Source organism: Haemaphysalis longicornis, unplaced genomic scaffold (genome assembly GCF_048455015.1).
Source record: "Haemaphysalis longicornis isolate Haplotype H1 unplaced genomic scaffold, Haemaphysalis longicornis Haplotype H1 scaffold_11, whole genome shotgun sequence".
Taxonomy (NCBI): domain Eukaryota; kingdom Metazoa; phylum Arthropoda; class Arachnida; order Ixodida; family Ixodidae; genus Haemaphysalis; species Haemaphysalis longicornis.
The window spans coordinates 68,847,329-68,873,520 of NW_027526214.1; the positions used below are offsets into that span (position 1 = coordinate 68,847,329).

Sequence of the window (26,192 nt, forward strand, 5' to 3'; positions counted from 1 at the left end):
CCCACTCCGCTGTTGCCTTCTTGTTGCCTAATGTTACACCTATAATTTTTCGCTCCATTGCCTGCTGAGTCGTCCTCAATTTAGGTTGAACCCTCTTAGTGAGCCTCCATGTTTCTGCCCCGTAGGTGAGTACCGGTAAGATGCAGCTGTCACACACTTTCTTCTTCAGCGACAATGGTAGGCTGCTATTCATTATCTGAGAATGTCTGCCTTATGCACCCCACCCCATTCTGATCCTTCTAATTATCTCTGCCTCATGGTTGGGATCTGGGGTCACAACTTGGCCTAAGTAGATATATTCGCTTACCACTTCCGCTGCCTCGCAACCTATCTCAAACTGCTGTGCTGTCCCGAGGTTATTGATCATTACTTTAATCTTCTGCATAATAATTTTCAGGCCCACGGTTCTACTCTGTTCGCCCAGTGCGGAAAGCATGGTTTGCAATTCGTCCCCCGAATTTCTTAGCAAGGCAACGTCATCAGCAAATCTGAGGTTACTGAGGTATTCTCCATTAACCCTTACACCCACCTGTTCCCAATCCAACCTTCTGAATACTTCTTGTAAGCATGCTGTGATTAACACTGGAGAGATTGTCTCCGTGTCTGACACCCTTCCTTATAGGTATTTTACTGCTCTCCCTATGGAGGATGATGGTAGCTGTAGACCCATTGTAGATATCCTCTAGTATTCTAACATAATGCTCATCTACCCCCTGGTTCCGTAATGTCTGAATGACTGCTAGGGTTTCGACTGAGTCAAATGCTTTCTCGTAATCTATGAAGGCTATATATAGGGGTTCAGTATACTCAGCGCACTTTTCTATCACCGGATTGATCGTGTGAATATGGTCCATTGTTGAGTAACCTTTACGGAAGCCTGCTTGTTCTTTATGTTGACTGAAATCTAAGGTTGCAGAGATTCGGTTAGCGATTACCTTGGTAAATGCCTTGTATACGACTGACAGTAAGCTGATCGGCCTGTAATTTTTCAAGTCCTTCATGTCGCCTTTCTTATGGGTTAGAATGATGTTCGCGTTATTCCAAGATTCTGGTACCACTGCGGTCATTAGGCATTGCGCATACAGGTTTGCCAGTTTTTTAAGTATAACTTCTCCACCATCCTTCAAGAGGTCTGCTGTTATCTGATCATCAGCAGGTGCTTTGCCCCCTTTCATTTCTTTCAAAGCCTTCCTTACTTCTTCGGTCGTTACTGGTTGGATGTCTATCTCCTCGGAACTACAGTCTCGTTCGGCATTATCCTGATTGTCCCGGCTACTGTACAGATCCCTATAGAACTCCTCGGTCCCTGTGACTATTTTATCCTTATTTGTGATGACATTTCCTTGCTTATCCTTAAGTGCATACATCTGATTTTTCCCCACGCCAAGACGTCTCTTCACTGCTTTCAGGATAACTCCGTTCTTTACAGCGTATTCGATCCTCTCCGTAATATACTTCCGTATGTCAGCTGTCTTACGCTTATTCATTAACTTCGAGAGCTCGGCTAGTACTATTCTGTCAGCTGCGGAAGAGATTCTCATGGCTGGCCGTTTTCTGATTAGATCTTTCGTCTCATGTGAAAGTTTACCAGTATCCTGTCTACCCATAGTGCCCCCGACTTCTACTGCACACTCCGTGATAATGCGTGTAAGGTTGTCGCTGGCTTCCTGTGTCGTAAGCTCCGCTTCCTCGTTAAGGGCCAAATACCGGTTCTGCAGCGCGATCCTGAATTTTTCTTTTTTACGTCTTACTGTTAGCTCATTTATCGGCTTCTTTCGTACTAGCTTGTTGCGGTCCGTCCTGAAATCTAGCCTAATTCTAGATCTTACCATACGGTGGTCACTACGCCTTACCCTTCCGAGCACTTGCACATCCTGCACGACGCGAGGGTTATCGCATGATATGAGGTCTATTTTATTTTTGTGCTCCCCATTCAGGCTCCTCCAGGTCCACTTCCTCCTCTCCCGTTTACAGAAGAAGGTATTCATTATGCGTAGGTTATTCCTTTCTGCAAACTCAACTAGTAGGTCTCCCCTGCTATTTCTACAGCCCAGACCATAGTTTTCAACTGCCTTGCCTCCATCCTGATTCTTGCCTACTTTAGCCTTGAAGTCCCCCGTAACTACGGTATACTGTGTTTTTACTTTAGCCATTGCCGATTCCACATCTTCATAGAAGCGTTCCACTACTTGGTCATCGTGGCTTGATGTGGGCGCGTAGCCCTGCACCTCCTTGAGCTTGTACCTCTTTTTTGAGGCTAATTACAAGACCTGCTGCCCTTTCGTTAATGCTATGGTATTCGTCTATGTTGCCAGCTATGCTTTTATTGACTAGAAATCCCACTCCCAGTTCTCTTTTGTCCTCTAGATACGATAACATAGGACGTGTCCATTTTTCAGCATTGTAAAGGCTTCGCCTACCCTCCTAACCTCGCTAAGCCCTATTACATCCCATTTAATGCCCTTTAAATTCTGAAACAACACCTCGAGACTTGCTTCGCTAGATAAGGTTCGCGCGTGAAACGTTGCCAGGTTGAGATTCTATTGGCGGCCTGTCCGGATCCAGGGATTCTTAGCACCCTCTGCTTCGTCACAGGTCTGACCGCCGCCGTGGTCAGTTCCTTCGGAGCCACTGGGGATTGAGGGCCGAGGGTTAATTGGCGTATTCATGGGAGGTTGTGGCCGTTACTACACCAGGGTGGCCAATCCTGCTCTGGTGAGGGAGTGCATTACCGGCAATGGTAGCCGGCATCAGGCCGCACCCCAAGCCCCTTTGTGCATATCCATAATTACGCGGATTTTTTTTTTAAATTCTGGTTGGAATTGTCCGGCCCCGGAATTCGAACCCGGGTCCTTCTGCACGCGAGGGGGGTGTTCTACCTCTACGGCATCGCTACCTTGCTTTATATAGTTAACATACGCTTAATGCCAGACCGTGATTGTTTTGCTCATGTTAGGCAGCGTGAGCACCAAGGCTATTGCCGCCTCTTCAGCTTCTTATGGAAACTCTGTTTTGACAGAAGCGCACGTTACTAGCGCGTCTTTCGTCATGACCGATATCGCGGCTCGCGTCGAAAACTTTCGTAGAAAGGTGTCCGTGTTGAGGGTGACCCCCATCGCGTCATGATCTTTCGCTTTTCTTAGCGTTTCTATGAGTGCCTTTACCCTGGACGCTTTGTGCCCGTCGTTGCGACTCGGTCTCATGTTTCAGAGCAGGGCTTTGCTTTAAATTTTCTGCGCACAAAGGTTGTGTAAAGGCCCCGTTTCTGTGTGATCGACCTCTTTCCAGCCTAGCTTGGCCAGGCCTATTCGGCATGCCGAGGTTTGGCTGAGCCGTACTCTCTGTGTATAGAGGTGGGCTTCTACCAACTCTTCCACTGGGTTGTGTTTGGCCATGTCTAGAAGCTTCTCAGTGGATGAGTGGCGCGTAATACCTAGCGCCACCTTTTCTGCTTTTCGTAAGATCGCATTCATTTGATCTCTGTCTTTCTTGAGTAGCTGCAGGTACGGCGCCGCGTATACGATGCGCGACAACACAAAGCCCTGGACCAGCATGAGTGAACCGTAATCCTTCAGAACTCTTCGTCTGTTTGTGACCATTCGGAGCATGTTCCTGATCTGTTGCCTGGTTGCCTTGATCTTGCTTAGCGCCCCTACTGCTTGCTGTTGTTGTGGAAGATAACTCCCAGTACTCGGGCTTGCGTCGTCGGCATTATATTCGTCCCATCTAAGGTAATACGCACCTTCTCTTGATCTCCTTTCTTTCTTCGGGGCTTTATCTTTAGGTGGTATTACTTTTGTGCAGAGCACTCGAGACCCCATGTTTTTGCGTAGTCGTGATCGGTGTCGGCCGATCTTGGAAGGGTCTCTTCCATCCAACTATCCGACCCCGCTCTAGACGTCCACACAGTGATGTCATCCGCGTAGAGAGCGTGGTCAATGCACCCTATTCCTTGGAGCACGGCTGGGAGCGGGTGTAGCGCCTGGTTGAAGAGCAGCGGCGATAGGACCAACAATTGCAGGGTCTCCTGTCTCCCAGCGCTATCGGTCGGGACGTCTCATCCCCGATCTTGATATTTGTCTTTTTTTTTACTGAGGAACTCTCACACGTACTTGAACGTTCGCTCTCCGCATCCTGTCTCTCGGCGGTTACGGAGTATGCTGTCGTGGGTTACATGCTCAAAAGCTCCCTTGAGGTCGAGCGCCAGGTTCGCCCTCGGGGTCAGGCTCTTGGCCTTTTTGATCACCAGTTTGTGTATCTGCACTAGAACGTCTGGCGTGCTCAGGTGCCATCGGAACCTGTACATGGTGGGTGGCATCTGGTGCGTGGTGTCTAGGTGGTTCTGGAGTCTCCTAAAGAACATGCGTTCGACCATCTTCCCCGCACACGACGTGGGAGAGATGGGCTGCAGGTTGTCGACGTGAGGTGGCTTCCCGGCTTGGGCATTAAACGCACCTCCGCTTTCGTCCATTCTTTGGGTAGCACGCCCTTCTCAAACGCTGCTTTGGCGAAAACCTGCAGCTCCGTCCGACTCTCGCCGGTCATGCTCATTGGAACCTTTTAGGTAATGGTGTTGATACCCGGTGCACTGCCTTGGTTGCTTTCTTCTAAGGATGCGTTCAACTCCACTTTGGTGAAAGCCGCGTCCATGTCTTCGTTGTTCACCCCGTCGTACTCCAGGGACGGTTTTCCGGTCCTTTTAATTTTAAGGTACTTCCGCGTGAGCTCTCGGATAAGCTTTTTCCCGTCGCCGTCGTAGCTGTTCATCGTTCGGGCGAGATCGAGGGCACCTGCGCTCTTACTCTTCAGTGGGTCTATCTGGCGCCTCGGTAGTTTCCACGTCTTTTTCGTCGACAGGGTTCTCTGGAGACCATCGCAGGCCTTCATCCCAATCTCCCTGCTCATACATACTCGGCTGCTTGTCTGTTAAGGTCGTGGATGCGCTTCTGCTCCTTCTTGTTGTGTCTCTGCTATTCCACCTTCAGGTGAGCCCGTGCGTTGCCTCCCACATGTGTGCGCGCCTGCTGTTAACAAAGGGAACCTGCGTTGTCGTGGACATCTTCTGCGTGCACTTCTCGATTAGGTCGCGCTGCTTCTCGGCCCATACCTGATACGTGTTGACTTCGACGTCGCTTTGTGCAACCTCGTCATGTTCCGCTTCGGCTTTTTCGCGAAGACTGTCCTAGTCCATGATGCTGCTGTACCCAAGTTTTGCCTTTATGTCGGGTCCCCTGAGGGTCACACAGATAATTTCGTGGTCCGAGCCGAGGTTCTGCCAGGTGTTGTGCTAGGCAACACCAAGGTCCCCCTGTACAAGCGTCAGGTGCGGCGCTGTGGCTCTCGCCATGCCCGTGACCATCCTGGTCGGTAAGCCCGGCTCGTTTAACACCGTAAAGTCGGATTCTTCTAGCGCTTTGGGAGTTGCTTCCCCCTCTTGGACGAGTACTTGAAACCACACTGTATGTGTGGCATTGAAGTCTCCTAATTTGAGTATTGGTCTCGTTTTTTCTTCTTTCACGAGGTCTAGAATGGTGCCCTGCCAGACGTCGGCGGCGGTGAAGAGGGCATTCAACGCCGGAAGGATATCTAGAGCAAGCTACTTACGGCAGCAGGAATGCCAGAATTTCCAAGGGATGACATCAAGATCATCATGCGATCCAGGTAAGAACTGGAAGTAATCGAAGTCTGAATGTTTGAGATCAGTAGAGCCATCGTCGCTGCTGCGAACGTGAGCGGGGAAGAAGCGAGGCACGTGATATGCCCGAACAAGCCACAAAAGAATATATTCATGAGCACCCGAGTAGGAAAAACGCCGATCCCTACGCAGCGGTCAGTAACCTCGTCATTATGGAACCGAACACTAGGTTAGCGTATGTGAATCGGCCCTCAATGGCACCATCAAGGGGGTGATCCGAGGAGTCCTGCTGACGGACTCCGCTCAGGAAATCAACGACTTCATACTGCACGACTATAACCCCACAGCCCTGCAAGCCAACCGCATAGGCAAGTCCATGTCGGTGGTCATAGCGTTCGAAGGCCCCAAGATACCAAACTACGTAAAATACGATAACCGGTTGGTAGGGTGCTCCCTACGCCCCAAACAGATCAACATGTGCTACCAGTGCGGTCACCTCGGCAACCACATGGATGTGTGCTCGAACCAAACTAACCAGATCTGCCGCGGCAGTGGCGTCCAGAACACCAACGCAAATTACACATATAATCCCAAGTGCAGCCTCTGTGGGGGTGACCACCTAACCGCGGACAAGGAATGTAAAGGAAGGTATAAGACGCCGTACGTGGTACGCAAGCGAAGATGGGAACGCCAAAGAGCAAAAGAAGAGGAGTTGCCGACGCGGCGGGACGGGTTGTCGTCCGGTTATTAAGCCTGGCTCTTCATAGTACTGCATCGCCTCGATGTATAAGCTTACGAGTACGTCGCGGATACTCGAAACTGAGGTAGCGAGCCCATATGTTGGAAATTAGAACGGATTTTGTTTCCTACGCGGCGCACCCGCAACTAAGCCTAAGGCAGAGCCGGCCTCGGCCGGGGAAGCGGCAGGCCTACCCAAGGCCCGTTGAGCTATGCAGGTAATTACAGTACTCCAGGTGACCCCAAGATGTCGACAGCCATGCGCATCGAAGTGAAAGGACAAGAAATGTCGCCAGAGGACGTGTACACGCCGCAAGGCTGGGAAACGGAATGCAAGAATTTGAATGTTAGTGGCGGCTTGCAGGTACGTCTAACACAAGAAATCCATGGCCGCCGAGATGGCACCGAAGTCGGAGCTGCAGAAGAAACCTATGGCCAGGATGGTGACCCCGGCGGCGTTTCTGCAAATAAGCTATGCCAAAAGCAGGCGATGTAAGCAAAAAACGGAGACTTCTTAAGGGTGCGCGGATGCCAGACCTCCAGCGCGCCGACATGAAGATTATTCTGTAATCCCGGGGCGGGTTCTGCATCAGCGCAGTCACGCGTGTGGAAATTAGCCAAGCGATAGCGGTGGCGGCCCAAGTTGCCGCAAGCAACTCAAGAGACGATGTCATTTCTCTCAATAATCAACAGAACATATTTGTCGGAAGAATGCCAAGCAGAGAACGGGGACCTCTACGCAGCTGTGACCAGCATCGATATCAGAGGACGGCCCATGAAGTGACTGCATACGAGTGCGCCCCCCATGGGACACTCAAAGGTGTCATTCGAGGCATCCCGTTAGAGGACACTGCGGAAGAGATCCAGGACTACGCAGTACACAAGCACAATCTCACGGCGCTCCGGGTCAACCGGATCGGCAAGACTTGATCTCTGCGCACCGCCTTTGCGGGGACCAATGTCCCAAACTACGTACGCTATGGGAACCTGCTCGTGGAAACCGGGAAGCAGCTCGGCCACAGGATGAAGGTCTGTCTTAACCCAAAAGAACGCATCGGGCGGGAGTGTGGCGCTGCCAATCCGGACTGTGAACATTCATGCGTGCAGCAATGCAGCCTGCGCAGCGGACATCACCTCACCACCAAACAGGACTGCAAGGCGTGCTTCAAGACGCCGTATGTGGCCCGGCGCAGGGGCTAAGACCGCCGAAGAGCCCAAGTATAAAACTGAAGTCAATATAAAATAGGTCCCACAGGGCGACCCTACCGTAGCAAGTAGTCGCAGATCCGATCGAGAATGCCGGCCCACAAGAGTTGCCACCAGAGCCGTCAAAAATCGAGATCTCAGTAACGTTGCGGCCCCACGGGGCCGGCCGGCCACCATCGACCGGCCCCATGGAGAACAGCCACCGGGAGACTGTCAAGAAGGGGAGCAGTTGCAAACAAGCCCCGAGCGGAAGACGTCAGAGGTCCGGTTCACGATCACGAGCAGCAAGGGCGAAGTTCCCTCCCCTTACCCCGTCTAACCTCCCGGTCAGCACGCTGTAGCCAAGTCAGGCGACAGTGAATGCATAGAGATCAAGAAAGTATTCGAAAGGCAAAAAGACCGAATAAAGGAGAAGAACGCAAAAATACGCGATTTCGTCTACAAGATTGACGTGTTGACAAGCGGTAGCTCCGGCAACCGTGAGCTGTCGGACGCTGCGAGTGAGAAGCGCAAAGTGCCGCGGTGAGACCACCCGCGATTCGTCTGCCTATAGCTGGTGGAGACGGCGAACGCCGAGAACGCGGGTAGCCAAGATGCCATTCACACGGAGAGCAGCGCGGAGAGCGCTGCGGCGGACAGCCCGTCGCAGCAACCACAGAAACAACAACCCTCGCTGGGCAGCGAGACAACCACTGTATTGAAGAACATACTGGAGGCAGTTAGGCAAATTAAATAGGGCTTTAGGCAAATGCAAAAGTGAACGGAGGTGCTGTGGGTCCGTCACGAACGCCTCGCGGCCAAGGTCTCCACTCTCTCCAAACCGACCACGAGCAAGACAGCCGCGCGCCGCAAGGAGAGTCCAAATCAAGTCAAGGAATACATCGCGAAGGGGCGAGTGCATGTGCATTCGGCAAATGACTATGTCTCCCAATCCGAACAAGAAGAGAAACAGGACTCCTCGTGTACAGGATAGCACACTCATTTACCAATGGAACTGCAGGGGTATCAGGAAAAACACGCCGAACTGTTTATGCACATCGAAGGGCTCAATCAGAACACAGACGTGGGGCTCTGCCGAAGACACACGGACGTCTGCAAGTGCCGGGGTACGTTTCATACATGGAACCGACGGACGTAACATCGCGGGCATGAAGTACGTAACTCCAAGGCATGGCAGCGAGCACGCGCTGAACGAAATTCACAAGCGGACAATAGGCAACAGGAACAATCTATTCATCATGTGCGCGTACTACAGACTGTCACAGTGCCAGTACAACTTTGGTAAAATGGTGGGGCTGGCGAAGAGGTTGGCGTGGAACAGGACGCTTCTGATCTTCGGCGAGTTCAACTCCTCCCACAAGCTATGGGCATACAAGTACGAATCCACACGAGGGGAGCTCTGCACAGAACAATGGAAGAGGCAGCATTCGAGTTACGGAATGAGTCCGGGGTGGCTACGAGGAAAGGGAACAGCTTCAACCCTGTCACGACGCCCGATCTTACGTGGCTGAAGGGTAACCTGAACGCGACGAGACGGGATGAAGGAATGGACTCAGATCCGACCACACCATCATCGGCATAGAAATCATGAGACCGCGGTTCTGTTCTGCGCTCATTATAGCCCGAATCACGGACTGGGACAAGCTCCGCAAGTACACCGACGAGGAATTCCTCCACTAGGAAAATAAAGAGTAGCACAAAGAAGACAAGCAGACGTACGTGGAATGGGCGCGCAAACAGAGGACGGGGCCCGCCAAATTTACGCAAGTGATTTCAAGGACGGTGCAGATGCCCTTCGTCACTGCGAGGCTGGCCCACATGTGGGAGGCTCTGCAATCGCTCAGGAGACGATGGAAGCGCCAGCAGAGAAACAAAAAGCTAACTCGCCGAATTGCAGTTCTCAAAAGAGATATCTATGAGTACGCCGCCGAGCTCAGCAGAGAAAACTAGTTGAGTATGTGCTACGGTCGGCAGGGTGAGTAGTCTACGGGTTAGGCCCGGGGCCTCCTCAGGCACCTGATCGACCCTCTGGTCAGCAAGACCGCAACGCATCGCGACCTCACTGTGGTTCTAAATACCTACGACAGAGACGGCCTCAAGCTCGTCGCTTAGCGGACGGCGCGTTATCTCGAGACCGATAGGGGTAAGTTCCAGATCCCCGAGATGTACGACAGCCCAGCGAACAACAAACTCGACGAGCCTTCATGCTGGCGGAACTCTGAAAGGCCATCGAATAAAGCAACAGACGCAGTGCTCCTGGTGGAGACACGATCACTTACAAGTTGCTCGGAAATATGACCGACCGGGCGGCGAAGAGGCTCCTGGGCCAAATCAACGGGACCTGGGAGACCTTGCGGCTGCCCATGGAATGGAAACAGGTGCAAGTACGGTTGATCCCCAAAGCCGCATGTTCATGTTCGCATGTTCACAATCGAGAACATGCGACGCATTTCCTTCACGTCGTGCGTGGGGAAAATAATAAATAGCATGGTGCACCGTAGACTTCAAACCTTCCCAGAAGAGACAAACAAAATGCCCGAAATGATTTACAGCTTCTGGGAGCACCGTGGAAGGCACGACATCTTGGTGCAAGTGTAGGCGCTCGTGATCAAGAAAGCCACTCGAAGTTCGCCGCGCGGGATACTGGCCCTCGACTTGAAGGGGGAATTCGACAATGTGTCCCACGCGGGCGTTCTTGGTAACCTCAAGAAGACTGGATGTGGTCAATGCACGTTCGGCTACGTTAAAAAGTTTTTAAGCAAGCACACGGCGGTAATACAGATTGAAGGAGAGAAGTCGGACCCGATGAACTAGGAGACCGGGGCATCCAATAGGGTTCCGTCCTGTCGCCCCTGCTATTCAACCTGACACTCCCACCGCTGCCAAATCTACTCAAAGAGATTGACGCCGTGGACCACCCATTCTACGCTGACGACATCACGTAGTGGAGGAGTCGCGTGGGGTCCGAAGCCTGGGCGGAGAAGGTCCTGCAGCGGGTGGCAACTACGGTCCACGAATACGCCAAGACCTGCGGTTAGTGCTGCGCACCCCAGGAGTTTTAGCTTCTCATCCTGCAGCCGAGAAGACGCAAAAACGATCCCGAGAGAAACGTGGTCGTTACCATCGACGGCGTAAACATTAAGCCCACGCAGCAGCTAGGCTTCCTTGGACTCTTCTTACAACGGGACGCCAAGGCGGCAGCGTCTATTGCTAAGTTCAAGACGGCCTCCGCACAGGTCACAGGAATGATCCGACGTGTTGCCAACCGGAACAGAGGACTTAAACAAGAGGACGCTTTCCGCTTGGTCAGGGCGTTCATCGTGTCTCGCATCACCTACTATGCCCCGTATCTTCAGCTAACGAACGCTAACAGGAACACGCTAAACACGATCGTAAAGAAAGCCACCGAGACGGCTATGGGCCTGCCCCAGTGCTCGTCTACGCATAAACACCTGACATGTGGTACACAATACGGTAGACGAGCTTATAGAGGCTCATCGTTCTTGCCAGAGAGTGCGACTGAGCCAGACTGAGCACGGTCGAGCAGTCCTCCTTAAATTTTGCGGCCCATCAAACTACAGACACCCAAGCACCCTCTACGTCTGCCGCGGGTGGAAGCAATCAAGACCAAGCCGCGGCCATGCCACATGCATGCAGGCAGGAACAACGAGACCCGTGCCTCGTGGGCGCAGGCACTGGCCCCAACAGCTTGGAGCAAGCCCGCGTCCTCTACGTGCACACCTCACTTCCCCAGCATAGCAGCAAAGCAGTGGCCGCCGTTACAACCATCGACCCACTAGTGACTGACCAGCGCGTCGGTACCGACGACAGACGCCAGCCAAGCAGAAAAGGTGGCCATCACTCTCGCCCTCATGCACGGGGACGTGCCGACGATCGTCACAGACTACAAAACGGCTTAAGGCAACTACCGCAAGGGGATCGTGCAATTATAGCAATTATAGTAAAACCCAGCCCTACTGGACAAGACGTGGAGCTCGTGTGGATTCTGGCACGCTCGACAGTGGAAGGCAACGCCTTCGCCGACCACTACGCTCGCGAACTAGCAGACCGGGCCGAGGACGAGTCGGAGCTACCGCACCCAATTACGAACTACCGCGAGCTTACCCGGCGTACAGGAGCGCAAGGTGCAGGCGTCCCGGGCCACACGAGGAACTCGAACGCAAACATACGATCATACGCCATGCACAAGCGGGGTCACTGGTGCGCCCAGCTTTATTGCACAAGATGTTTCCGGCAGAACACTACCCCGTCTGCCCATTTTGCAACAAGATTGAAGGCACCCTGGCGCACATTCTGGCGGAGTGTACTCATCTCAAGATTCCTCTCATTGAGACCAAAATGTAATACCCAACGCATCCTAGTGGCACCAATCGGAATGTTACCTCAAACAATAACTAACCATAACTAGCTCATGGTATAGCCATTCCGCACTTTCCCCGTGTCCTTGCTCTCACCGCAACCTTCAATTTTATGCCCCGCACACCCTAAAGGTATCATTTGGAATGTTAACACAATTGTTGACCTGTTATTGCTATGTCATACGATAATATTCAGGAAGCATTTCTGATTTTCTCCCACGTGGTCTCCTCATCGAGAAATTCATATGCCACATGCCATAGTGCTATGAATATGAATTTTCCCCCAATTTGTGACTAGCCATGAAGAGTTAATTATATACCTATACAAAATTTTCGTCCCACATAATTCCCCTCATGTAGGCCTTGAATATGATTCCCCAAACGTTCTCGTGGGCTAATTTTAAATATTATTCCATTGTCAAGCGAAGAAATCACATAATCACAGGAAACATTACTCCAAGAAGAATACACTTTGAACTAAGCAACAAAATAAAAAGACGTATGGTTCGCAGCGCCAAAGTCATTGCCCGGGCTGTTGCATCCCACGGGCCGCACAAACGCGCCTAAGAACAGAGCCTACGCCGGTCAGCATGAGAGGAGAACGTCCATTTATTGTCAAAGCCAGGCTCGCTTATATTTGGTTCAAACGTAAGAGAGAAAGGGGGACGAGGGAGAGGAACGGCGATAGCTGCCGCCGCGACGTGAAGAAAGATGCGCACGTAACCGTGCGCGCCACGCAATGGTGACGTCGGCGCAGAATATGCAGCACTTCTTTGTCTTTAAAATTGGAAACGCTCCACCGGTCGGCGTGTTCTCGTAGAACGTCTGAGGACTTGTTGGGGGCTTCTTGCAGTGTTGTCCGTTGGGGCTGATTTGGTCGTAGGTTTAGGTGGGGAGGTGACGCCGGGTACCCGTACCGGAGAGTCTGCGCACCGAGGCGTGATGGTTGCCGGATCACCCTCCTCTGCTGTCGTTGGTGGGCTGGATGCCAGTCGTTGCTCAATCACACGGTCAGGGTGTTGCTGCTGCTCCAATGTATCGTTGCGTTGCAAGCGCACTTGATTGGCATGTCACTGGCCCAGTCCTCCCGAAGTTTCCACGGTAGCCATCCTGGACCCGGACGCAGTCTTTACCCGTCCCGGTATCCACTTATCACCGCTACCTTAGTTCCGCACGTAAACACTGGTCTCTGGTAGCAAGGTCCAGTCGTCTTGACTCTGCGACGGCTCTGCAAGAGTAGGAGGAAAACACGAGTCGAGACGGGACCTTATTTGGTAGCCGAGAAGCATCTCGGCTGGTGACTTTCCATTTTTGTGTGGAGTTCTCCGGAAGTTGAACAAGAGTCGCACTAGATTGTCCTCCATCTTCCCTCCTTTCATTTTTTGAAGCTCTCCTTTATAGTTCGCACTACTCTTTCTGCAGCTCAATTCGACTGGGGGTGGTAGGGGGCGCACCTTAGATGCACTATGTTGTTGTTCTTTGCAAATGTCTCGAATTCCTGGCTGGTAAAGTGTGGCCCATTATCAGAAACTAGGGTTCGTGGGACACCAAACCTGCTAAAAATAGTACGCAGGCAGTTTACAGTGGTTTCACTGTTAGCGTGCACCAGCGGTATGGCTTCGACCCATTTTGTATGCGTGTCGACCACCACCAGAATCATTTTTCCTGCGATTGGGCCCGCAAAATCCACGTGAACACGAGACCATCTCTCATTTGTCGCTGGCCAGCTGACTGGTGGCGCTGTTGTAGGCATCGGTAGGTTCTGGATGCAGGTTTGACACGAAGCCGATATTTTCTCTATATCTCCATCCAGCCCTGGCCACCAAAACAGCGAACGTGCAACAGCTTTCATAGCAGACGATCCCTGGTACGTGTCACGCAGTAGACTTATTACTCGAGTACGAACCTCTTCCGGTACTACTACCCGGTTTCCCCAGTAGAGTAGCTCATGCCCCACTGACAACTCCAACTTCCGGTCAACGTATGGCAGGACCAAATGGTGCAAGGAGTCTTTTGTTTTAGGCCACCCGTTCAGTGTATAACGTTTAACCTCAGACAGGACAGGGTCAGTGGCTGTCAAAACCTTCAGCTCACGTGTGGTCACTCCCCCTTCGTCCAGTGTTTCCAGGGACAGAACGTATTCGGCCGGTTCATCATCTGGGACAGGTTCCGGAACTCGCCGGGGTAGACGGCTCAGGGCGTCGGAGTTGAACATCTGCCTCCCTGGAGTGTACTGAAGCTTGTATTGGCCCCGAGGCAAAGTGCCCACCGTTGGAATCGGGCGGCGGCATCGTTGGTGTCTGGCGGTCCGGTCTCAGCAGGCCCAGAAGTGGCTGGTGGTCGGTCACCAGCGTGAACTCTCGCCCTAGAAGGTAGTCACTAAATTTTGTTACGCCAAAAATGAGCGCCAGCGCCTCTCGTTCTAGTTGAGAATAGTTCCGCTCAGCTTGTGACAATGTTCTGGAACGGAATCCAATGGGTTTATAAACATTGCCTACTGTGTGGAACAGAGCTGCGCCGACACCGGTGGGGGATGCGTCACATTCCAACTTCAACTCTTTGTTTGGATCGAAAGGCACGAGAAGTTGGGCATCCTTAAGGCTTTTCTTGGCAGCTGTAAAAGCAGCTTCCTGCTGCTCCTTCCAGTTCCAGCGCGCATTCTTTTCCAGCAGCTGATATAAAGGAAAAAGCGTAGTTGACATGCTAGGCAGGAACTTCGCGTAAAACGTCAGCATTCCAAGAAACGAGCGCAGTTCGGTAACATTGCGCGGACTCGGTGCCTCAACAATAGCGTCGACGTTCTTTTCTGTCGGGTGAAGACCCTATCGGTCGATTCGGTGCCCAAGATACGTCACAGACGGTCGGTGCAATTCGCACTTATCAAATCTGAGCTTTATTCCCCGTTCGCGGAAGCGCTGCACGACGTTTCTTAGTCGCTCGCCATTATCATTCCTTCTCGCCGACACGAGCACGTCGTCTAGATAAGCTTGCACGCCCGGCAGGCCTGCCAGCACCTCATCCATCTTTCTTTGAAAGATTGCCGGGGCGGATGCTATTCCGAATGGCAGCCTATTAGAGCAAAACAGGCCTCTGTGCGTGTTAATGACGCAGACTTTTCTTGCCGCTTCGTCGAGTGGTACTTGGTTGTATGCGTCGCGCAGGTCAAGAGTGCTAAAACAGTCACCATCGCTTAAGCGAGCAAACATGTCCTTAATCACGGGCAACGGGTATTGCTCAGTGGCACAAGCTTGGTTCAAGGTGGCTTTAAAATCTCTGCAAATTCTTACAGGGCCGTCTTTCTTTAACACCACCACAATTGGCGTTGCCCAATCGGAATGCTTTACAGGCGACAACACTCCTATTGAAACCAGCCTGTCCAGCTCTTGCGTTACTTTATCGCGCAAAGCGTAGGGAAGGGGCCGTGCATTACAGAATTTTGGAATGGCGCCCTCTTTTAGGTGCAGGCTGGCGGGGGTTCCCTCGTTAAGGCACAGGTCGGCAGAAAAGACGTCCTGGTAGTCCTCGAAGATGCTGTTGATGCGGTAGCTGCTTTCGTGGTCTTTCGGAGAGACGTCCCGTGCTGCTCCCTGCAATATTGGAGCTCCTGCGTTGTCAAGTAAACGAAGCAAATCACGGCCGCACAAGCTTGGCCCCGCACAGTCCAACACAGTCAGCAAACAGTCCACGGACACCCCTTCGTAGTGGAGGCGTAACTGAAGTTCTCCCAGGAGAGGTAGGCGGCCTACGTAGCAGGAAAACTTGATATTGGAGGCTCTCAGACTTGGCCACTGCCTGCGGTGCTTCTCATAAAGTTCGCGAGAAATGACGCAAATTGGTGACCCGGTGTCTACCTCCATTGGCAATTTAATGCCTCCCCACGTGAATACTCGGTGAATCGAGGGCTTCAGAACGTTCTTTCTTTTAGACGCTAGTGTCCAGATATGGGCTGTTTCCATTACCTCGTTAGAGGAGCCTTCTGTGACAGTCAACGTGTTGGTTCGCACCGCTCTGGAGTCGTTTGCATGCTGCGCACGGCTTCGGCACTTTCGTGCAAGGTGCCCTTTACGTTTACACTGATAACACCGTGACCTGGCCCAGGGACAACCGTCATCATCGTGCTTTCCACTACCGCATCTGCCACAGCTTTCGACTTGAGAAGTCTTCCGTTCCCCTTGTGGGTACATTTTTCTAGACGCATCTACTTTTAGTAGTGGTGTGTCCTCCGCGTTCATGTTTTTTACATCTGTTTCTGCGGCCTCAGCTGCCATTGCTATAGCCTCTGCTTCTTCCAGCGTTAAGTCCTTTTTTGACAATAGCTGTTTCTGCAACGCACTAGAACGTACGCCGCAAACAATGCGCTCCCGTAGCATCCGGTCCAGAGCGCCTCCGAAGTTGCAGTTATCAGCTATCCGCCGAATTTCCACCAGAAAGGCGTGCATCGGCTTCCCTTCAGCTTGGCACCGGTTGAAAAATTAGTAGCTTTCGGAAATTTTGTTCTTTTTTGGGTCATAATACTCGTTGAGCGTGGCCACTGCTTCTTCATAAGTCAAGGAATTCGGCGTGCGCGGTGCTGCTTTCCCTGCCAAAGTCTGTACCGTGTGGGTGCTCAATGCCGCCACAAGTAATGCTCTCTTTTTTGCTGAATTCTCAACGGCGTTCGCTTCGAAGTAAGCTTCAACCTTGATACTGTACGGTTTCCACTTATCTTTGCTTTCGTCGAAGTCTGGTAGCTTGAGATGGGCTATGTCGTCCAACGGCGTGGTGCGGTCTTCGGGTTCCTTTTTCGCGACTATCGCGTCTTCAGTCCTCGTCGCCACTGTTGCATCCCATGGGCCGCACAAAGGCGCGCCGAAGAACAGAGCTTACGCCGGTCAGCATGAGAGCAGAACGTCGATATATTGTCAAAGCCAGGCTCGCTTATATTTGGTTCGAACGTAAGAGAGAAAGGGGGACGAGGGAGAGGAGCGGCGATAGCTGCCGCCGCGACACAAAGAAAGATGCGCACGTCCCCATGCGCACCACGCAATGGTGACGTCGGCGCAGAATATGCAACACGGGCTACGGCGATGAGCGCTCGAGATTAGAGCAAGAGCTTTAACCGGACGCGGGCCAATCGGAAGGAGCCAGCTTCGGCGGCTAGCGGCCGAGGGGGGCCAGAGAACTCCATACGGACCCGAGAGACCGGGATGCGCGGCCGTTGGGCGACCAGGCCCGTGCCGTGTACCAGGTAGTCCTCCAAAGCCGCAATCTCCAGGACATCTCCGCGAGGAAGACGTCTCGCCGGACATCGGTAATGCACCATGACACCCCAAGAGAGCTGCGTCTGCTACTGTGCGACGGCAGCTTGCAGCGCGCTCTACGGCTGTGGCCACGACACGTCGCCTCTACCTCGCAACACCGCAACTCCATGGCGCTGCTTCTCGAACGCGTGGGACAACCCTGTTCCAGCACCGAACGCGTATTGTGGCTTTTTCCAATTCCCAACTTTGACTGTTTCGCGGTCGCTGGAGCCCTTTACTCTTTCGCATCATTTTGTCGCAGTTACAAATGGTTTGTGAGTTTCCCGTTGTTCTTCACCTTATCGGGTGTGTATTGTTTTGGTTTTTAGCCTAATAAACAACTAGCCTCCTTTGCAATTTCTTATTGTACTGAATATTGTCTCCCGAACCTGACAATTATCGGCGTCCACGGCAGGACAAGACCAGATATTTTTTAATACCCTTTAAACCCACATATGACACACGGGAGCTCATTGCCATGGGCGAACGCTTGGGCTTAAGTGGCGAGCATTTGCGGCAGTGGGCCCAGACGGAGCAGAAGCACTTCCCCGACGAAAGAGCTTTAGAACGCGCGCAGAAGCGGGTGAAAACCGAGCAGGAGTGGGCGAAAGGCGAACAAGAGCGGGGTCGTGCAGATGTCAAAGAAGGCAATCTGTAGCTGCGCATTCGCTTGGCTGAACTATATTCAGCGTGAGGAGAGGGCGCCCAAACAGATGGTGAGGGAGAAACAACTGGTCAGGCACAGGCCGCCACCCCGCAAAGCTTCAGCGCACAAAAATTGCTGCCGCCTGGTGAGCATGCTTGAGATGATCTCGACGCATACCTTAAACGGTTTGAATGCGTTGCCCAAAGTCAAAGCTAGCCTAAGTCAAAATGGGCCATCGCCATCAGTACGTGCCTTAACAGAGAGGCACTGAAAGTACACCTCCGCTTTTCCCCAGAAGAGTCGCTAGACTACGACCAGCTTAAGGTTGCATTACTTCAGCAGTATCGATTCAACACACAAGCCTATAGGTAGCGCTTCCGTAACTCCAAACCGGAGAAGAACGAAACCGCTAAACAATACGCCGCTCGACTGAAAGGTTCTTTTGAAGGGTGGGTAGAACTATCTAGAATGTACAAAACCTTCGGCAACATCCCTGATTTGTTAATCACTGAGCAACTTTCCTTTATCTGCCACAGAAAACTCGCGATATTCGTACGGGAGAGGTAGTGCAAAACACTGTTTGAGACCGCGACCGCTGCTGACGATTTTATGGATGCCCAAAAGGAGAACCAAAAAGACGTCTCGCCGGATATCGGTAGAGGACAACGACGCCCAAAGAGAGCTGCGCTGCTACTGCGCGATGGGAGCTTGGAGCATGCTCTACCACTGCGGCCACGACACATCGCATGGACTTCGCAACACAGCAACTCAATGGCGCTGCCTCTCGGACGCGTGGGACAACCCCGTTCCAGCAGCGAACACGTATTGTGACTTTTTCGAATTCCCAACTTTGGCTGTTTCGCGGTAGCTGGAACTCTTTGCCGTTTCGTATAGTTTTGTCTCCGTTACCCAGTGTTTCTGAGTTTCCCGTTGTTCTTTACCTTATTGGGTGTGTGTTATTTGGGTTTCCAGTATGATAAACAACTAGTCTCGTTAACAATTTTTTTTTAAAATAATATATTCCCACCAAAATGACACCCAATCTATGATATATCGTGAATGACTGATGACTATACTGAAGAAGCATTCTTTAAAATATACCTCGCTTGATTCGGTTATTCGGTACGTTTATCTTAATACGTTACACGCCTTAGCGACATCTTTTTTATATTTTTTCACACTATATGTCATAATGCGGTGATTATCCTATTTAATTTGGCGTCGCCCAGTCAGTTCCATTGACAACTCATTCGAAACTGCGGAGGGGACACCCATGTCACTCACCTCTTCCTTTTTGGCTATAGCAAATGAAATCGTTAACAGAAGCAGGCGAGCAAACAGAAAGAAAGCACCTCCATGGGCTTTCCAACCACGCTTTCCCACCTTGTTACAGGATCCATCAATAGGAAAAGGTGCAATACATTTTATGAACTCACCAGAGCATTATTATTCACACGCCCAGCCGCTAAATTTGACACCCCCCTCTCCCCCACACCTCTCCACCAAACGATCATGTGCATCCGAAATGCTGCAGTACCCGCAGCTAACCTGAACTGCCAGCCCGGAGCGATACATCAAAATGCACCGCCAACCATAGCTGCCCCTTGGGGTGCTCATATGCTCTCAGAACTCAAAACGGACCAAAACTCAAAATGTACTAAACTCAAAATGTACTCAAAACTCGAAATAGGCTGACAATTCGTTTGGCCTCAGGCGTACTCAAGCTCAAAATCACCGTGCCACACTTGCCTTGCACTCACTCAAACTCAAACTTACGTGTGAGTTTGAGTCCAAATGAGTCTGATAGAGTGGACTCATGAGTGATTCCGCCTACCTCAGGTTCTAGCCTCCAGCATACACCAGCTGCTGGTCAGTTGTGCGAACTTGGGTGAGCTGGCGGGCCCTCTCTGCACACTGAAGGTGTCCTTGAACGTCCTCATTGAGGACTCCGTCTTCCACATTGGGAAGTATGTCTGCAAGCTTTGTTGTAGGCCGTCTTCCGTGGACAATCTCGAACGGTGTCATCTGCTTTGTTTCGTCAATAGCCCTGTTGTGCGCACCTGACATATGAAAGGAGTTCGTCCCAATTCTTAGTGTCAAAGTGGACGTACATAGACAGCATATCCTCGATCGTCTTGTTCAGACGTTCCGTTTGTCCGGTTAGGGGAGGTGCTCCGTTGTTCTTCGGTGATGTAAGTTGCTGTAGCGTAACATTCTTTTCATCAGATCCGCAGTGGAGGCAGTTGCGGGGCCCGTGCTTAGGACTTCAGGGGCTCCATGTCGCAGCGCAACTTGGTTAATAAAGAACTTGGCAACTTCTTGTCCTGTCCGTAAGGAAGAGCAGCGGTCGCTGCGTAGCGTGTTATGTGGTCTGTCGCTACGACAACTGACTTGTTTTCTGATCGTGACTTGGGAAACGGGCATAGAAGGTTCATTTTATTCTGTTGAAAGGGCCTCCACGAGATGGCGATCGGTTGCAGAAGTCCGGCGGTTCTTGTCGGCGGCGTTTTTCGTCACTTGCAGTCACGGAAACTCCGAACGTAGTGGGTGACGTCAGATGTAAAGCGTGGCCTAAACTACTACGCCTTCACTTTTTCAATAGTGCGAGCTGTGCCGAGGTGTTCGGGAGATGCTTCGTCGTGGCACGCTTCCTAAATTTCGTTACGAAGGTCTGTGGTGATAATAAGTAGATAATACGTACTCGTTGCGGGGCTGAAATTATTCTTTACTAGGACGGAGTTTTTGAGGCTGAATGCTGTTAAGTTCCGCTTGAATGCCCCAGGCATCGCGACGTTTTGTCCTTCGAGATAGTCGATCATTGACGCGCACGTCAGGGCCAGAAGTTTGCTGGGCGGCTAGGTCTCTCTCCGTAATGACTCTGAAGAACCCGCTGTCTTCATCGGAGCCTTGTGGTGGTGGGTCGATGGGGACGCGGGGAATGCAGTCGGCGTCGAAGTGTTTCCTGCCTGATTTGTGGACGATTGTAACGTAAAACTCTTGCAGGCGCAAGCTTCACCGCCCAAGACGGCCAGAGTGGTCCTCCAAATTTGCGAGCCAACACAGGGCATGGTGGTCGGTCACAACTTTTAACGATCTACCGTACATGCATGGGCAAAATTTGGAAATGGCCCATATCATTTCAAGGCACTCTTTCTCAGAAACTTAGTAGTTTTTCTTCTTCTTCGAAAGAATGCGGCCCGCAAAGGTGATTGCTTTTTCACAGCCGCTTCGCCTTTGCGCCAGCATGGCACTCAACGTTACATCACCTGCGTCTGTGTGCATTTCCGTTTCGGCGTGTTCGTCGAAATGAGCGAGCACGGGATGATTTTGCAGGCGTGGTTGGAGATCGCCGAATGCTTTTTCCTGGCTGCTTTCCCAGGCAAAGGGGTTACTATCTTTTTTTCAGGTGCGTGATTCGCTCTGCAATGCGCGGTAAGTTCGCGTCGAAACGCCGGTATTATGCGCACATTGCAAGAAATCTTCGCACGCCCTTTTTGTGGTTCTGTCTTGTTCAGTTCGCTATGGCTGATATTTTCGCCAGGCAAGGCAGACTCCCGCGGCGTTGATGACGTGACCCAAAGGCTTCAGTTCCTAATAGGTGAAGCGGCACTTTTCAGGCTTCAGCGTTAACCCCAACAAGCGCATAGGCTCGTCTACAGGACCCCTACCTTTCAAGGTGTTCATCGAAAGTCCGGGCGAATACCACTACACTGTCGAGATATACGAGGCATGTGTGCTACTTCAGGCCAACTAGCACAGTGTCCATGACTCTTTAAAACCTTCATGGCGCCATGCACAGTACAAACGGCATCCCCTTGAGCTCGTATAGACCCCCCAGGCTTATAAATGCGGTCTTCTGTCGGTCTCTCTCGTTCGTCCACTTCAATTTGCCAGTAGCCGGTGTTCAGATCCATCGATGAGAAAACGTTGGCATGGCAGGGGTAGTCGAGGGCGTCGTCGATTCGTGGCAGGGTGTACACGTCGTTTCTGGTGATTTTGTTCAGTCGCCGGTAGTCAACGCAGAACCTTAATGTGCCGTCTTTTTACCTTCACGAGTACTACCGGCGCAACCCATGGTCTTATCGATTGCTGTATAATGTCTTCGCTGAGAATCTAGTCGACTTGAATCGGGATGGCTTCTCCCTCGTGTGAAGAGACGCGGTACGGTGACTGTTTGGCAGGTCGGGATTCATATTCATTTATTATCCGGTGCTTCGCCAGTGGTGTCTGCCGTATTTTGAGTTCAATGAAAAATATTCGCTGTAGTGACGCAGCAAAGCCATTACCTTGTTACTTTCTTTTTCCGGTTGGGCCGGATTCACGTCGAAGGGATGCGGAAGCTTGAAGGTATCTTCGGGTGTGTGTTCAAAGACGGGGATTGCCATCGCGTCATTTGCTTTTTGCGTTTCTTCGAGGAACGCAAATTGAAGCGCCCTTGTTTAAATGCTGGTACTCTTTAGTGAAATTGGTGACTAAAACGTGGTATTTGCGCTGCTTCAAAAGCCCAATGCCTCTTGCGACAGACACACCGCGGTTAAGAAGCAACCTTTGGTCACTCTTCACGATAGCATCGACGTCGGGAGCACCACCTTCACAGTATACGGTGACCATCAAGCTTGCGCGGGGTGGCAGGGTGACGTGGTCATCGGCGATCCTTACAGCTGCACGGTATGCGGGGTTCTATTTCGGCGTCATTGAGTGATCAGAGGAAAAAGTTATCGACTTCGTCTGCAGATCGATTATTGCGACATTTTTCGTCAAAAAGTCCATTCCGAGAATTACGTCGCGGGAGCAGTTTGGCAAAATGACGAGCGCCGCTGGGTACGTCGTGCCTTCTATGGTGACGGGTGATGTGCACGTTCCACTTGGCGTCACGAGGTGGCCTCCTGCTGTGCGTATGTGTGGACCGTCCCATCTTGTCATAACTTTCTTCAGCTTAGACGCGAATGACCCGCTCATTACTGCGTAGTCGGCTGCAGTATGTATGAGGGCGACCACATCAAAGCCGTCGATGGACAACTGGACGTCCGACGCTGCTTTCCTCGAGTTTCTAGTGCATGGGGGCGTCTCATCTTGGCTTGAACGTGTTGGCGGTGGGGCATTATGCGTCGTCAATATCGTCGTTTTCTCAGCTTCAGGCTTGGTCGTGTCGAATACGCATCGCGCTGTGTAGTTGTCGTTATGCTCGGGAGTCACGTCCGCGTTAGATCCGGTCGTCGGGCTGAGGGCATGTCGGGAATCATGGTCTTCAGCGAGTCGCTGCGTCGTTAGGCAGTTTTCATTTTTCCTCTGTTGTTAACCGAAGTTGCTGCTTTTAGTTTCCCCAACGTGGGATGGGGGACCTTCCACGTGCGAAGGCAAGATTGCTACGGCTGTTCGCGAACTCGTATGGGTAGGGCGATGGAGAACGGCTGAAACGGTTTTGGCCACGGCTGGTTTCGAATAAATACTAGTCGATCTCACGTGGTCGTTCGCCAGGGAGAGGGCGAGTTGTGTAGAGGGAGAAACTACGCAGTCCGAGTTTCTTGTATGGGCAGCGACGGTAGATGTGGTCGGCGTCTCCACCGTGGTAGCACAGAGGACGATTATCGGATGTTTAGCATACGTACGGCTTCCTCTGGGTTTCGTTTTGGACTACAGAGGGCTAAGCCGCGACCGTGGGTGGTGACAGTGGGTGGCAGTACGGGGAGGCCTTTTCACGACGAGTTTGACCAGGGCGCGGTCGACGAACAGCTTCGGCGTAGGGCATAGCTTGTGGCTCCCGGGGGGCTTTTGACGCCACAGAATTCCCCAGTAAGTGTAGAACTACTCGGAAACGTCAGTCAGGAAGGCGACTTGGGGTTACGGCATTGTTGAGACCCCTATGTCTTCTGCCAGGAATCCAGGGGCGTTGACGGGGTTCGCAAAAACGCGTTGAGTGGTCGATCGTACTGCCTTGAACGCATGTCCCGGGTCTCTCGGTCATGACCGCCACAGACACTAACTCAGCGGCGGTTCTTGGAGGATTGCCAGTTAGCCCAGCGAAGAGCTCTGGCTTAACGCCCCGCATGAGAAAGCGCAGCTTCTTGTTTTCCCTCATTTCGGGGTCAGCTCGTCGGAACAACATCTTCATCTTCTCAATGAACACTACATCTTGTTTTTTTGGGTATTGGATTCGCGTCTGCAACGATAGCTCAGCTCGTTCTTTGCGCACCTGTGTTGTGAAATTTTTAAAAGTTCTGTGTTGAAGATGCTCCATGATGTTATCGTGCTTTCGTGATTTTCAAACCACACTCGACCCGAGTCTGTGAGGTAGAACATCACTTGTCTTAAGGTTTCTTCGCCATCCCATTGGTTCAAATTCTGGACACGCTCCAGCTTCTCCAGCCACTCTTCGGGTCTTCCCCGGGAGATCCTCGGAATATTTGGCGCTCCCGAGGTTGCTGTAGAACGACTGGAGGTGGGCTTGAATATGGTGTTGGTTGCAACGTCTCTTTCTTCACTGTCTCCAGGTGCAGACAACAGTTCGGGTGGAAGGTTTTTCTGTAGGCGGATGGTACGAGTGGGGCTTGTGTGGCGATTTTCAGATAGTTTAGAGTGCTTGTACCCCGAACCTTCACCAGGTGTCACGCAGCCAAAGACGACTCAGTTGTCTTCAAGGAAAACAAGTTTATTGGAGCGAACTTCTGCTCCCCTAACAATTCAAAGAATACACAGGTGGCGAAGTAGCAGTGAACAAAGGGACTTGCGGAGGCGAGCGGAGGTGAGTCGAATGCCGCTCCGCCTGCTCTGGTGTGATTTATCTGTGGGCGCATGGGCTTTTCCAACAGTCGAATTGCATCCAGAACATTGTAGATCATACAAGAATATTCTAGTCTGGTGGCGTTAGTTCACGACACTCACGCTATCAAAGGAGATAACTCGTGCGGCCTAAAGAATGGAACATGGGCTTGACTTGGCCAACGGAGAACACAAATAACAGCCCAGCGCAGCCGGTCGGCAGAAAAAAACAAACAAACAAACCCAAAACATGGTTCGTAAAATTGTGGTTGGGGCCCTCGTTTAGCTGTGGATTTCGCCTTAGGTGTAGTTGACACCGAATTCAGACCTCAGCCACTTTTCTTCACTACGAGCGTTTTTTGGGGACTTTGAGTTACCTGAGCTTAAACAAAAAAAATGCAATTGAACGATAGGTTTTCTGAGAAAAAGGATACGACGAAAAACCCGAAGTGAATCTACTGAGTGCCACTCGATCACCAACGACTTCAGTGTTTGCATCTCAATTGCGACGTTGTTGAATTTTCTTAAATATGTACTCGTTTTGGGGACCGTTCTGAAACTGATGAGTTACTCTGACTGTTAAGAAAAAGTGGGTGCTCATATCTTGTCGAGTGGTTGTCAATGTATACTCTTTAAATCGCACGTATTTATCGAAACAAAAAGTAAATTTAGAAAATGAATATTTCGTGAAGATGAAAAAATGAAAACTTTATGCATCATGTGCCTTTTTTGCAGCTTGCTCACGCAAGTTTCTAAGTCAATTTCAATTATTTAATTTTTTTCTTGCCACTAGTACGAGTGTTGCTTTATATTGTTAGATATTAGTGACAACAAATTTGGTGTATACAAGCAGTCTTACTCAATTTCTCACATCGGCATTGCACCTCCATTTGTTTTACCGGAGAATTTTGCGTTACAAACCAAAACTAAATATTGAATATATACGTTTATTCCAGAGAAGTGACAAATAGATCTCTAGGTTTAACTGTTTGGTCACCTGTAAAATGTATTTATTACACTACATAATTTGCAAATATATTAATCAGGGTAATTATCGTTTGTTGACCAAAAGCCAACAAAGGCAGCAGGAGAAGAGAAAACACCTGATTCAAAATATATGCGTTGTGGATTTCAAAAAAAAAAGTTTTTTCGAAAATTTAAAGGCAGTTGCAGATAATAACAAAAGCGCGGTTGTACAGAGTAAGGGCCTAGATAAGTGTGGTAAAACGCTTCAGTAAAAAATTGAACTTCGGAAGTCTACAAAAAACGTGTTCATAAATTCATAGCTATAAATTTTTGGGTAGGAAACGGAATGAGTGGGTGAGACCATCTAATTTTTAAAGTTTTGGAAAGTGTGCGTGGGTTTTGTATCACGTGTCTTTTATTGAATAAAAATTCTGATAAAGGCTGTAGGTTCCCAACACTAGCTACACAGGAATATTGAATCCAGTTCACGAAACTGGCGCGTGCCTCATGTGTCTGGCCTATCGGCATTGCACCTATGACAAATTCTGCGAAACAGGGGTATGAATCAGAAGTTTATGGTCCAA

General features: G+C 51.0%; 1 protein-coding gene and 1 pseudogene across 1 annotated transcript; both read right to left on the minus strand.

Annotated features, from left to right (window-relative positions):
• Window positions 1-4,102: 4,102 nt before the first annotated feature.
• On the minus strand, window positions 4,103-4,471 carry LOC144160674 (uncharacterized). Its single transcript, XM_077691887.1, has one exon. It carries the CDS (start codon window positions 4,469-4,471, stop codon window positions 4,103-4,105), a length of 369 nt encoding a protein of 122 aa, XP_077548013.1.
• Window positions 4,472-7,538: 3,067 nt separating this feature from the next.
• On the minus strand, window positions 7,539-19,823 carry LOC144160675 (uncharacterized; annotated as a pseudogene).
• Window positions 19,824-26,192: the final 6,369 nt, after the last annotated feature.

Coding starts and splice junctions, on each gene's coding strand:
- LOC144160674 (XM_077691887.1), bottom strand. CDS start 4,471: ATGGACGAAAGCGGAGGTGCGTTTAATGCCCAAGCCGGGAAGCCACCT.